The following is a 14,339-nucleotide window of genomic DNA, read 5'->3' as shown; positions in this document are numbered from 1 at the left end:
TTAGAAAAATGTAAGTGAAATATGAAATAGAATAGTAACAAGGCAAACGTTTGTTTTTTTAAATGAATATTGACAAATCTCTAGAGGAATAATGAAGAACAGAGATCAGTTACCAGCGTTAGGCATGAAGGAGTCATCACCACAGCTCTTACAGACAGCAAAGGAAATGAAGTAACTCCAGATGATGTCAGCTGAGTGAAAGAGGACCCTCCCTGAGTGCTCTTCATTGCAAATCTCCATCAGTGGAGACCATGGAAGTCATTGGGGTGAAAGAGTCACAGCATTAGCACTTAAAGAAGAAAGGCCTCAACTCAGCCCTCTGTTTCTACTTTCAGAAAAGGAGAAAGTTAAACTCAAAGAATAATCTACCTGCACCACAGTCTAGTGAGCCGGAAATCAGTGCCCTGGGCAGTTTTCCTGAAGGCCGAGTATTAGATGCAGACACACGCTCCACTCCTCTCTTTCCTCCCTGAGGAGCTGTGCAAGTGTTTCTCCAAGGTGCCAGAGGTTGTGGCAGCCCTCAGGCCAAGGTGTGCCGATTCTTCCTCTGTGCCGGGGCCTGGGCCAGCAGTGCTGGGATGCTGGAATGTGGGCACACACCTCCCTCTTCTCATTCCCTCCCAAGGGGAAGCTGCAAGTTGGCCTTCTTCTCCTGGTCTCTAGGAGCCGTTAGCCTGGGGAAGAACTGATTGCAGAGCCAGGCGACATTTCTTACCCATTTCCACAAAGTGCACACTACGGGCGTACCTGGTTCAATGGCTTGCTAGCTGGCTTCTGAGCCGTGGTCATCAGGAGGAACAGCATCTGGGGCCTCTTCCCTGTGCTGCTGGCACTCTGCGCCTCTGTTTTTACGTGATGTCAGCTGTCATTCATATCACTGTCCTCTTGTATGCTGAGGTGTGTCTTTCCCTCTCTGGTTAATTCTTTGCTTTAAAAAATCAGTTTTCCTGAGGAAAAGCTTAGATACAATAAACTTAATCCACATAAGATTCTGAGCTATGGCAGCTGTATACCGCCATGCAACCACACACCAAGAAGCAAATGCACCTTGTCCTCCTGAAGAGGCTTCTGGAGCCCCGCTTCCCTGTCTGTCTTCCTCACACCACCACCTGAGCTGACGTGTCCTTTGTTTGTTTCGCTGTGTGAACATGTCACAGACTGTCTCCTCCCCACTGACATCAGACTGTCTCCTTCCCACTGACATCAGACTGTCTCCTTCCCACTGACATCAGACTGTCTCCTTCCCACTGATATCAGACTGTCTCCTTCCCACTGACGTCAGACTGTCTCCTTCCCACTGACGTCAGACTGTCTCCTTCCCACTGACATCAGACTGTCTCCTTCCCACTGACGTCAGACTGTCTCCTCCCCACTGACTGACATCAGACTGTCTCCTTCCCACTGACATCAGACTGTCTCCTCCCCACTGACATCAGACTGTCTCCTTCCCACTGACATCAGACTGTCTCCTTCCCACTCACTGACATCAGACTGTCTCCTTCCCACTGACTGACGTCAGACTGTCTCCTTCCCACTGACTGACGTCAGACTGTCTCCTTCCCACTGACTGACGTCAGACTGTCTCCTTCCCACTGACATCAGACTGTCTCCTTCCCACTGACATCAGACTGTCTCCTTCCCACTGACATCAGACTGTCTCCTTCCCACTGACGTCAGACTGTCTCCTCCCCACTGACTGACATCAGACTGTCTCCTTCCCACTGACTGACATCAGACTGTCTCCTTCCCACTGACATCAGACTGTCTCCTTCCCACTGACATCAGACTGTCTCCTCCCCACTGACATCAGACTGTCTCCTTCCCACTGACATCAGACTGTCTCCTTCCCACTGACATCAGACTGTCTCCTTCCCACTGACGTCAGACTGTCTCCTCCCCACTGACGTCAGACTGTCTCCTCCCCACTGACTGACATCAGACTGTCTCCTTCCCACTGACATCAGACTGTCTCCTTCCCACTGACGTCAGACTGTCTCCTTCCCACTGACGTCAGACTGTTTCCTTCCCACTGACTGACATCAGACTGTCTCCTCCCCACTGACTGACATCAGACTGTCTCCTCCCCACTGACATCAGACTGTCTCCTTCCCACTGACTGACATCAGACTGTCTCCTTCCCACTGACATCAGACTGTCTCCTTCCCACTGACTGACATCAGACTGTCTCCTTCCCACTGACATCAGACTGTCTCCTTCCCACTGACGTCAGACTGTCTCCTTCCCACTGACATCAGACTGTCTCCTTCCCACTGACTGACATCAGACTGTCTCCTTCCCACTGACATCAGACTGTCTCCTTCCCACTGACATCAGACTGTCTCCTTCCCACTGACATCAGACTGTCTCCTTCCCACTGACATCAGACTGTCTCCTTCCCACTGACATCAGACTGTCTCCTTCCCACTGACATCAGACTGTCTCCTTCCCACTGACATCAGACTGTCTCCTCCCCACTGACATCAGACTGTCTCCTCCCCACTGACTGACATCAGACTGTCTCCTCCCCACTGACTGACATCAGACTGTCTCCTTCCCACTGACATCAGACTGTCTCCTTCCCACTGACTGACGTCAGACTGTCTCCTTCCCACTGACTGACATCAGATTGTCTCCTTCCCACTGACGTCAGACTGTCTCCTTCCCACTGACATCAGACTGTCTCCTTCCCACTGACTGACGTCAGACTGTCTCCTTCCCCGCTGACGTCAGACTGTCTCCTTCCCACTGACATCAGACTGTTTCCTTCCCACTGACTGACGTCAGACTGTCTCCTTCCCACTGACATCAGACTGTCTCCTTCCCACTGACTGACATCAGACTGTCTCCTTCCCCGCTGACGTCAGACTGTCTCCTTCCCACTGACGTCAGACTGTCTCCTTCCCACTGACATCAGACTGTCTCCTCCCCACTGACATCAGACTGTCTCCTTCCCACTGACATCAGGCTGTCTCCTCCCCACTGACGTCAGACTGTCTCCTTCCCACTGACTGACGTCAGACTGTCCTCCTTCCCCGCTGACTGACAACAGACTGTCTCTGGTTTAAGGCCATTGTGAATGAGGCTGCTGTGAGCATTGGTGGTTGGTTGGGTGGCAGATGCTCTAGTCTCTTCTGCATCAATGCTGAGACGTGATATGGTGGCACCGGTGTCGCTGTAGCAACGGGCCGCTCATTGGGCACTTTGTGATTCATTAGTTGGCTGTAATGTGGGTGTCCTCTGTTTTATTCTGCATGTGTGTTGGACATCTTGGTCCTCCTGCGACCATCACTGGGGTACTGTTTGTTCCTTCTAACCTCTTTTCCTAAGAGGCCCCATCTGTCTTTGTTCACGGACCCTTTCCTCTGTCACCTCTTTTTTACTTTATATCCGCCGTGTGAATTTCCATTTTAGGTTTATTTTGTGCATCTTTCATTTCCTGTTTTAAATAGTTTCTGTTCTTTTGCTGGGATTCTTCATCGCTGTTTTATCCCCTTTTGTCTCTCTTGGCCTTTAATTCTTGGAATTCTTTCCCGCATTGGTTGGGTGGTCTGTGTCTAGAGTTGTGGCAGAAGTGATGCTAAGGACTTCTATACCTTGCTGACTTCTCCCCTTGAGGGCTGGCGACCATGACATGAGGTTACTCAGGCAGCCATGGCGAAGCCCACATGGGAACAGCCATCACTTGCCAGTCATGGAAATGAGTTGCTTCTGGATGGACTGGTCTAGGCCTGTAGTACAATCTCATGAGATGCTTTCTGTCCCAGTGAGCTTTAGCTGTCAACTTGACACAGCCTAGAGTCCCCTGAGAAGGAAGTCTTAATAGCAGATTGGCCCGTGAGCATGTCCATGGGGAATCGTCTTGATTGTTAGTGGATGTGGGGGGCCCTGTCTACTGTGGGTAGCACCATCCCTATGCAGTTGGACCTGGACTATAGAGGAGAGCTAGCTAAGGGTGAGTCTGGGAGCCAACATGTTCCTGCTGTACTTTCCGGGCTGTGAGTGAGTCGCTGGTCAGAGATAATGCTTCGTGGAGTAATGAGCAGTCCTGCCTTCAGCTTCCTGCTTGACTTCCTGCTCTGACTTTGCTCAGTGATGACTGTGACCTGGAAATGTGAGCCAGATAAACCCATTCTTCTGAGACATCACTTTTGGTCAGAGTGTTTTATCACAGCAACAGAAAGCAACTAGGTCGTCTTCTGTTAGGGTTGTACAAAGAAAAGAACCTAGAGAGTGTGTCTCTCTGTGTGTTGGGGGTGTGGAAGCGAGAGAAGAGGAGACAGGAAGAGAAAGAGATACTGATGGATGGAGTAATTTTAGGGTATGGCTCATGTAATCACGGAGCCTGGCAAGTCCACAGTGTTCAGGCTGAGCTGTCACGGTGGAGACCCAGGAAGAGCTGATGTCACAGACACTTGAGCTAGAAAGCTGCCTGCCTCCAGGTTCCTTTTTCCTGGGAGAGGCCAATGTCTGAAGCTATATAGACCCTCAACTGATCAGGTGAGGCCCAGCCACATTGTGGAGCAGGTGGTCTGCCATCCTCAAAGTCCACTAATTTAAATACTGAGCTCCAGAATAAAGTTTGACATAAGATTCAGGCACCGTGTCCCAGCCAAGTTGAACAGATAAAGTTGTCAGCGCAGACCCCAAGCCAAACCTTTCTAGATAAGCTGCTTCCAGATTCTGATTCAGAAACTGTGGGAATAAAACATTCTTTTAAGCCTCAGAACTTTAATGTTTTCTGAAATAGCTTGCCACCTCTCGCTTTATGTTAGCCCATTCTAACCTTTAGACCGCCTGTTTCTGTTGTCTGGTTTCTAGTTGTCTTGATTTATTTGCATTTTCTGTTTATTAGTATGTCCAGTGATTTATATCATACACTCTATACTGTAGGGAGTTGGGTATTGCTTTCCTATAAAGGATGTCCCTGAAGGCACTCAGAGGCAAAACTCAGAAAAACCCATCTTAAAATTCTTGGAGCTGGAAAAATGGCCAGTGGTTAAGAGCATTGGCTGCTTTTAGAGAGGACCCAACACCAACATAGTAGCTCACAACCATTTGTGACGTGAGTCCCAGGGGATCCAAGGCCATCTCTGGCATACACGGGGTACACAGCCATACAGGCAGGTAAACCCCCATACATGAAAATACCTGGTTTCGTGTTTTTATCAGCGTTTAGAGTTGTTTACCAGAGGAGGGCTGGGCTGGCATCAGTTAGTCTCTGTGGCTGGAAAGGGAAGCCTTGCCCATGAACTTTGAAAGTGTATTCTATAACGTATTACTGATCACTCTTGGGACTTGGCCTCCAGGCTGTGGAATGTAATTAATGGTGGAATTGCAGCTCACAGGCTCTGCCTCATGTCGGCTCTCCTGGCTGCTGCTCTCTGTCCTGCCACTGATAATCTTGGGATGTACAACCACTCCTTTTTCATACCGTGCTGCGGAGTTACTGGTTGAGCTATGAAGCCATCTTACCTACAGCCATAGCTGAAGTGACTTCACGTAGAGACTCAGCCGCCTGCACTGTCACACCGTGTCGAAGCCCGCACCGGTGACTGGAACCAGTTTGTCCCAAAGCTCCAGGCTTATTTCATCTCCAGAACACTGTATCTGGAGGTGAAGGTTTCCAAGTTGTGCCCTCTCTTTTCTTTTTTTCTGGAAAACTTTAAAAAATGCCTGCCTGTTGTCTTCCCATGGTAACCAGCCTTGCTGTTCTGTCCCCCAAGGCTGTGTGTGCGTGAACAACAGCTCAGGGCAGGATCGTTTGTTAGCATTCTTGGTTTATTCAGTAATTGGCCGTCCAACCCTCTTGTCACCGCTTCTAGGAAAGAAACAGGACGTTCTGAGAACTGAGCAGCCCCACGGTGTGCCCGCTGGCACACGCCCTTCCAGACCACTGCTAACCACTGCCGTCCTTTTATAGAAGTGATTTATTGGTTTTCCTTGTAATTTTATCACTCAATATATTTCCAAACAGCTTTATTTCTTTTGCAATTTTACATAAATTCAGTCACAAAATGGTATCTGTTTGTCTTGCTGCTTTTGCCCAGTGTGTTTTAGAGACTCTATGTTACCACCTACAGATAGATGTAGTTTCTTCTTGGTGCCTGTGATGTTAACTGTTTGGTTTTTTAGGGGTACCATTGCAAGCACCAAAGCCCACTTGCATTTAACAACAGAAATCCACTTGCTCACAGCTGTGTGAGTCACAAAGTCCAAGATGAAGGTGTCCTGGAAGCCAGATGTGATGCATGTGGGGATCTCTCCCGGATGAGAGTGCTTGTGATCCAGAAACGTGTTACTAGCAATAGAAGAAAGGAGAAAAGGAAGCTTTGCGGAGAGCCAGCTTCTCTACAACAGAGAGATGCTTCTGGATGCAAGGAAGGAGTGACGAAGGAGAAAGGGACACAGGCAGAAAGAGGTCCTCTGGGAGCACAGGGGCCACCTTTCCTCATTCCTTTGATGGTCTGGTGTTTCTGGTCAGTGTGGTAGATGACTTTACCTTGAAGGGTATGAGAGACTAGGTACATCTTGGTCAGATTAACCCTGAATTATAGTTCTGGACAAAATATTTTTCTAACAACCAACCTGTCTGTGTGCAGGGCAGGTGGGATCTGCTCAGAGCATAGGACAGCCAGGAGGAGGGCCACAGGATGAAGGCAGAGATGCCAGGCCTTCTCATCCTGTTCTAGTCATGGCTGTCCGCGGACCCAGGAGAAGACAGTATTTCCTTCCAAAGCGCCTGCCAAGGAAGGGAGCCGAAGGCCCTGTCAACAGTAGCGCCCTGGTACAGGTGCTCGCCAGCAGGGCTGCTGAGAGGCGTGACCCGGGTGGGTCTCCCCAGAATTCATGCTGTTTAGTCTCCTGAGCAAGTGAGGAGACGGTTGTGATCCTCAGAACCAAGGCTGTGTACCCCAGCTGGGTCTCCCCAGAATTCATGCTGTCCAGTCTCCTGAGCAAGTGAGGAGACAGCTGTGATCCTCAGAATCAAGGCTGTGGAGTCATCTTTAACTCCGAGGTCCTCTCTGCCTGGTAGATGCCACCTTCCTCTGGTGTCTACACATGGCCTTCCTCCTGAGTAGGTCTGTGTCCTCACCTTTTAAGAAGAGCATTGGTTATATTGGGTTAGGACAGACCTGTGTGACCTCATTTCATCTTTTAAAAAACCTCTGTCACCAAGTGCGGTCACGTTCCAAGGACTTGGAGTTAGGACTTCAGTATAAGAAAATTTGGGGACATGGTCTCGTGCTAATGGGCATCTGTAGCTAGAGTTTTCCTGCCTGGCCCACAGTCAGGACAAATTTCTCTCACCTGCCAGTCCCACAGCTGTCAGACCCAACCAAGTAAACACAGAGACTTATATTGGTTGCAAACTGTATGGCCGTGGCAGGCTTCTTGCTAACTGTTCTTACAGCTTAAATTAATCCATCTCCATTCATCTATACCTTGCCACATGGCTCATGGCTTACCGGCATCTTTACCTGTGGCTTGTCATCATGGCAGCTGGCAGTGTCTCTCTGCCTCAGCCTTCCACTTCCCAGCTCTATTCTCCTCCTTGTCCCGCCTATACTTCCTGCCTGGCCACGGGCCAATCAGTGATTTATTTATTGACCAATCAGCAACACATTTGACATACAGACCATCCCACAGCAGGCATCCCTAATTCAAGCATTGTCTTCAGGTTAGCTTCTCCTCTGGCCCTCTGTCATATGTGGTGTGTGTGTGCGTGTGCGAGCGAGTGCTGTGCACGCACCCCTGGAGGCTGGAGGTTGGTGTTGGGTGTCCTCCGTCACTCCTTATTTATTTTGAGACAGGGTCTCTCAGTAACCTGGGGCTCATTGACTGAGTAGACTGGCTGGCCAACGAGCCTTCAGATCCCCGTTTCTGCCCCCCCCCCCCCCCATTTTGATGTGGGTGCTAGGGATCCAAACTCAGGTCCTGATGGTTTCATGGCAAGCAGTTTGCCTGCTCAGCCGGCTCTCCAGCCCCAGTACTCCTCTTTAAAAATATGTATCTCGAGAATTCCCCTAAGATCATTAACTGCTTTCCTGGTTATTTTCTAAAATGCTTATAATTTTACATTTATTTTACTTGTAATGTACTGACACCGATTTTCCTGTATATATGAGGGATGTATATACTGGATCTCATTTCCCCTGAGAAGAGGTTCACATTTCCTATTGCCTGAACCACCTGTTATAACCCGGAGTCTAACTCTGCCTCCCTCCCGTTTCTGCCCACTGACGTGTTTGTCTCCACAGTGTCCACTGGCAGGGCCCTGTGGCTTTGCAGGCCATCTTATAAATTGTTAGCAGCAATGCTTCCCACTTCGCTGTTCTTCCAGAACATCTCGGGTGTTCTTGGTTCTCTCCATATGCATACACATTTTAGAATCTGCCATCAGATTCTATAAACAGACCTCTTCAGACTTCATGGAAGTGCTCTGATGTTCTGAATTGGGGGAAGGATTGAGTCATGAAAGAGAGAACTAATAGAAACGAACCTGTGGGGTCTGACTTTAACGGGAGGCGATGACGGGATGTGGTGTGACTGCAGGGTGAGGTGGGTTAGAAGCCAGGAGGCCAGGCAAACAGGGACATTGACTTTGAATTGTGTTTCAGGTACTACTTAGACACCACTGTTGTATTTCCTAATAATAGTGAAAAATCTGGATATGTCTTTGCTCTCAGGGACGCATGCTCATGACTGTGTGGAGCCAGCTCTCAATTCACAGGTGTGTGTGGAGGGGAGAAGGAGACAGGGTAGCACTATTAGCAACCAGTGAATTTTGAGGAGAAGTAAAGGACTTTTTTCCCTGTGTATTTAAAATTTTTCAAAATAACAGTGGAGGAAGATGAAATTTATTTTGTATCTTAGGAAACAGAGAGCAAGGTAACCTGTTACGGTCTGTCACAACTGCAGAGCGCAGTGTCGAGTAGCTCAGTGGAGAGAGCCCTGTCCGCACCAGCCCTGGGAGGGAGCCATGCCGGCATGCCGCAAGTGTCTCTGGACTAACTCTCTCAGTAGAAACTTCACTACGTGTATTGTGTCACATGCATGAGTGCCTGTGGCCAGACTGTGGTGTCAGACCCCCTGGCACTGGAGTGACAGCCGGTGTGAGCCCCACGTGGGTGCCGGGAACTGAACCCGGGTCCTTTGCGAGAGCAGCCAGTGCTCTTGACTGCTGAGTTCTCCCTCCACCCCTCTGCCCCACCCCACCCGCCCCTAGATGTTTTTACTTAGAAGCAGTTCTGGCTTTGGAATACAGTGTTTATCTTTCATGGAGAACTCAGATCTTCGCATATATAAGAAGAATGAATTCCCTTCGGTTTTCAGGGACCGCATACAGAAAGAAGAATGCCTCTGTGTTTGTTGTGTGGCAGTTTCGGAAGCGCTGGGGGACGGGCCGTCTTTGACTCTTCTTCACACTGCTCTTTGCCTGGATGCTGTATAGGTTCCTCAGCAAAATGATCTGTAAACTTACACAAAGCATTTCATCTTCCGGCAGCAAAAGGAAGAGCCGAGCTTCTGAAGATCAGCCTCCGGGAGGTGGAGCTGGATCCTGACATCCGCCTGGAGGACATCGCGGACAAGATTGAGGGCTATTCCGGTGCCGACATAACTAACGTCTGCAGGTGTGTCTTTGTGACCCGTGACCCAGACGTTAGTTCTGTAGGATGACTAGTCTTTTGTTTGTTTGTTTGTTTGGTTTGGTTTGGTTTTTCGAGACAGGGTTTCTCTGTGTAGATTTGCGCCTTTTCTGGAACTCACTTGGTAGTCCAGGCTGGCCTCCAACTCACAGAGATCCGCCTGCCTCTGCCTCCCAAGTGCTGGGATTAAAGGCGTGCGCCACCACCGCCCAGGGGGTTTCTTCTCGGTTTGTTTTTTTTTTTTGCAGTGTCTCACTGTGTTTTTCTAGCTGGCTGTGTAGACCAGGCTAGCCCCAAACTCATAAAGGTCTGCCTGCTTCTGCTTTCTGGCTACTGGGACTAAATGTGTGCACCACTGCACCTGGCCTTCCCTGGTTTTTTGAGACAGGGTCTCTCAATGGTGTGAGGCTCGCACTAGGATTACAAGCATGTGCCAATATTCCCAGCATTTTGAGGGGTGGTGGGAATTGAACTCGGGTGCTCATGCTCACATAGCCAGCACTGTTCCAACTGAGCCATCTCCCCAGCTCTTGCATTGGTTTTAACTCTTCTAACACTTCAGGATGTGACTCGTGTGAACTTCTGAGTGGCATCCTAAGCGCACATGTAAAACAGCCCTCAGGACGTTTGTCGGAACTTTGTAATAACCGGAAGTGTCGAAAGCGCGTGCAGGTGTGGCTACTGACTGCTCTGCCTGATTCCAGGGATGCGTCTTTGATGGCAATGAGGCGGCGCATCAGCGGCTTGAGTCCAGAAGAGATCAGGGCCCTGTCCAAGGAGGAGCTGCAGATGCCCGTCACCAGAGGGGACTTTGAGCTGGCACTGAAGAAAATTGCCAAGTCGGTCTCGGCTGCGGACTTGGAGAAGTACGAGAAGTGGATGGTTGAGTTTGGATCTGCGTGATTTCTGTCAGCTGTCTCATTTCTGGTGTTCTTGTCTATAAATGTGAAGGAATTCCTTAAATTTAAAAAAAAATCTGCAATTTTTAATCAGAGAAAATTTCACTTAAAGGCCAAAGCAAAACAAAACCGTCTAGAGCTAGAGAGAAATGCAGTTGAGGAATGAGACGCTTATGGAGGCTGCTGGCTTCGTGCTAACAAACCTCATTCTCCCAGAATACGCCAGCCAGGGGGCGGGGCGGGGGCGGGGCGGGGGCGGGGCGGGGCCTGGCTCCCAGGGCATCCGCAAAGTTTTCTTCCTCTCCCTTGCGTTCATTGTCTCTGTTTTCCCCAGTTCTTTGCTCTCTGACCATAAAGGACACACACACACACACACACACACACACACACACACTTTTAACAGCAAAACTTGGTTTCTGTCAAATTCATGAATTGTCATTTTGAGAATGATAGTCAGTTCTGAAGGAAAGAATGAATTTCCAATCCGTAGAATTTAATACTTACTGTTAGTCTAACATGAGTTAGAGTTCTCACTCCTCTCTCTGCCAGTTCTCCTGTTAGCTGCTGGCTCATGTCTATCAAGGACTAGTCTATGATCTATGGTTTTCCCCCGCATACAGTCTGTTTTTTGCTGGTGCCTCTCATACTTCCTTTGGGAAGATGGGAAGCCCTTCCTTTGTTAGCAGCACGTCTTCACCCTGCCGTTTGCTCAAATCAACACAGCGATTGTTTCTTTCCCACTTCTGACACTGTGTGTGAGCTTTTTTGTTGAATTTGACTGTAGTGTTTAAGATAAGTACTCTTGAGTTCAAAACAAGTCTAGTCTCTAGGCTAATGGAAAACAAACATTTTTTTTCTTCTGTACACAAGCATTTTGCTGACATGTCTGCCTTCCACATGCATTGTTGTTCCTGAGCAAGCTAGAAGAGGGCATTGGATCCCCTCGAATTGCAGATACAGGCAGTTGTGAGTGACCATAAGGATGCTGGGAACAGAACCCAGGGCCTCTTCAAGAGCCCTCAGTGCTCCTAACAGCTGAGCCATCTCCCCATCCCACAAATAAAGTCTCTGAAGGTTCTCACACAGCTGGTTTAGCAAAACAGAATCCCAACAGTGAGTAATGCTCATTTAAAAAGTAGAAAGTTTTCCTTCTGAGAACTTGTGCATGCAATGGGAGTAGACTAGACATGGGACATGCTCATCAGACATGGCAGTAGATAGGAGGAAGATCTCCGGAAGGGGGATGCCTGGATCTAGTCACAAGCCCCATGCCTCCCTCGTGTTGGCTCTCTGTAATTAGTCATGCCTCTCTGTTTGGATCACCAGGCAGTTCGTGCTTTCATAGTCAACTTAAAAAGTGTGTCTGTGATATATCCTGAAATCTTGATTCTCAAGCCTGCTGTATTAAAGTATATACATCTTAGAGGCACTTTAAAAAACTCTTAGTATGTTGCTTAAGATATTTGCCCTCTTTTCCTTACTAAAACCTATAAATGCATTATGTTCTTTTCAGGTAACATAAGCCTGATTCTTGAAACTCCTGGAGTCATCTGATTTCTATAAATTGCCCTCTTGCTTCTGAGACACATATAAAATTTTAAATCAAAAGACGTGATTTAATGTAATAGGACTAATTCTTGAAAACTTAGAAGGAGAGACTTATGAGCAAGCTTGCCTTTACTTATCTATCTTGGGGAGGGTCTTACTTGGCTGCCTCAGCTGTCTTCAGCTTTTGGGCTCTGGCGATGTTCCGGTTTCAGCCTCCTCAGTAGCTGGGACTCCAGACCCCCCCAGATTATCTCTAAACATGTAAAAGAAACAACCGATGTAGGAGGCTAAGGCAGGAGGGTCCCTGGGATGGAACCACAAATGTCCTCCACCTGATGAAAGGGTGAGGACAGTGTGACGCAGCCTCTGACTCCCATGGCCCCAGGCCCACGCTCATACAGTCTGAAACCAGCCTGTGTAGCGTGGCACGGCCCTGTCTCAGCAAACAGAAATAAATATTCCCACTCACATTCTCTTGCAGACCATCACCATCTAATAGCGTTGTACTTTAGCAAACAAACAACAAAAACAAAACAAAGCCCTTCTCTGTGGCACTGAGTTGGTAGAACTTTTCCAGATTTTGCATTACTTATCTTTGTATAAACCTAATTTTTCCTGAATTCTTCATGGAAATTGTGCATGACAGTTGTGGTCTATCCTGGGGTAGGTGGTGTGTTGCAGCAGCTTAGTTAGGAGAGTCAGGTGTGCTTCCACAGCTCTCTTTTCTCATTTTTCTGTCAGCGGATGGCAAAGGCTTTGCATGTCTTAAACCCCTGAAAGGATCTGGAAGAGGCCCCTGCAGATGCCTCTCCTCCACTGTCCTGCTGCAGGAGACATGTTGCCCAGCCAGTAGGGATCCAGCAGGGATCCAGTAGGGATGCAGTAGGGATCCAGCAGGGATCCAGTAGGGATTCAGTAGGGATCCAGCAGGGATCCAGTAGGGATGCAGTAGGGATCCAGCAGGGATCCAGTAGGGATGCAGCAGGAATGCAGTAGGGATGCAGTAGGGACCCAGCAGGGATCCAGCAGGGACCCAGCAGGGACCCAGCAGGGATCCAGTAGGGATGCAGCAGGGATCCAGTAGGGATCCAGTAGGGATGCAGTAGGGATCCAGCAGGGATCCAGCAGGGATCCAGTAGGGATGCAGCAGGAATGCAGTAGGGATGCAGTAGGGACCCAGCAGGGATCCAGCAGGGACCCAGCAGGGATCCAGCAGGGATCCAGTAGGGATGCAGCAGGGATCCAGTAGGGATGCAGCAGGAATCCAGTAGGGATGCAGTAGGGATCGCTCTGATGCTTCTCAGTTAGAGGCAGACAGACGTGCCATCCCAGTAGAGGTGGCTGGGTCTGACTCCTTTGGAAGCAGGAGCGGTTGGGACTGCAGCCCAGTGACCAGTGTGTATTGTATGTAGTTGTTTGACAGGAGCTCCAGAGATAGTCCCTTCGTGGGCTCACTGTGCCCGTCACATCTGTGTACAAGATGGCCACTGGAGCCTGTGCCAGTGCAAAGCTGTGTCAGACAGAGAGGCTCTGACTGGACGTTTTCTTCAGTGACTGTCACTCCTGGTTCTGCTGCTAAAGCATGAGTTTAGCTCATGAATGGAGAGACACAGCCGTCTGTGTGTTTAGGGGAGAGAATGTACAAAAAGGGTTGCCCTCTCCTTTTGATTGCTTTTAAAATGAGAAGTTTTAAACAGTATAAAGCTCTTAAAGATCGATTTTAATGCACCCATTTTTATTTTTCCATGCCACAATTACATGGAATTATGATAAGATGTACCCATGTAATGTGTTTGCTGTAAATGTTTTGCTTCCATAATTTTTTTAAAGTAAATTGTATTGGTGAAATATCCCAGACAAATGGCTGGGGAAGCTGCAGCCTTCTGTTACCCAGCTTGGAAAGTCAGTGACGTCACAGCTCTTTCAGCAGTGACCCAGACACACTGGGTTCTGACTCCTGCCATCAGAAATCCTCAGACACTGCAGGGCACCCTGCCATGGGCTCCACAGGAGCACCGTGTTACAGTTATACACATAGCTGCTTGACTTCCGGATAGCTCAGAGAGTGGAGGGTAGTGAACCAGGACCCAGGAGAAGGTAGGCAGGGGCCTGGGCTCTAAGTGAGCAGCCGTCAGGAAGGTCCAGGCAAGGCCGGTTCACAGTGTGAGGTGTTGCTCTTCTATCCTTCTGTGCGCCCCGACTGTGCAGGAATTACTGGGCTCCTTGGGGGTCTGAGTTCAGGAGT

At 49.0% G+C, this 14,339-nt stretch overlaps 1 protein-coding gene across 5 annotated transcripts in view; it reads left to right on the top strand.

Moving 5' to 3' along the window:
* Katnal1 (katanin catalytic subunit A1 like 1) overlaps positions 1-10,792 on the top strand; it is a 53,526-nt gene extending 42,734 nt beyond the window's left edge. For all 5 annotated transcript variants that reach the window (XM_052754559.1, XM_052754562.1, XM_052754557.1 and 2 more), the window contains 2 exons: positions 9,506-9,632; positions 10,352-10,792. In XM_052754559.1, coding sequence (XP_052610519.1) covers positions 9,506-9,632; positions 10,352-10,550 — 326 coding nt within the window. In that variant the 3' untranslated portion in view covers positions 10,551-10,792. The remainder of the gene's footprint in view (positions 1-9,505; positions 9,633-10,351) is intronic.
* Positions 10,793-14,339: the final 3,547 nt, after the last annotated feature.

Source organism: Peromyscus californicus, unplaced genomic scaffold, assembly GCF_007827085.1.
Source record: "Peromyscus californicus insignis strain IS unplaced genomic scaffold, ASM782708v3 Scaffold_2__1_contigs__length_46816999, whole genome shotgun sequence".
Lineage (NCBI taxonomy): Eukaryota > Metazoa > Chordata > Mammalia > Rodentia > Cricetidae > Peromyscus > Peromyscus californicus.
This window is presented reverse-complemented; position numbering and strand designations above follow the sequence as displayed.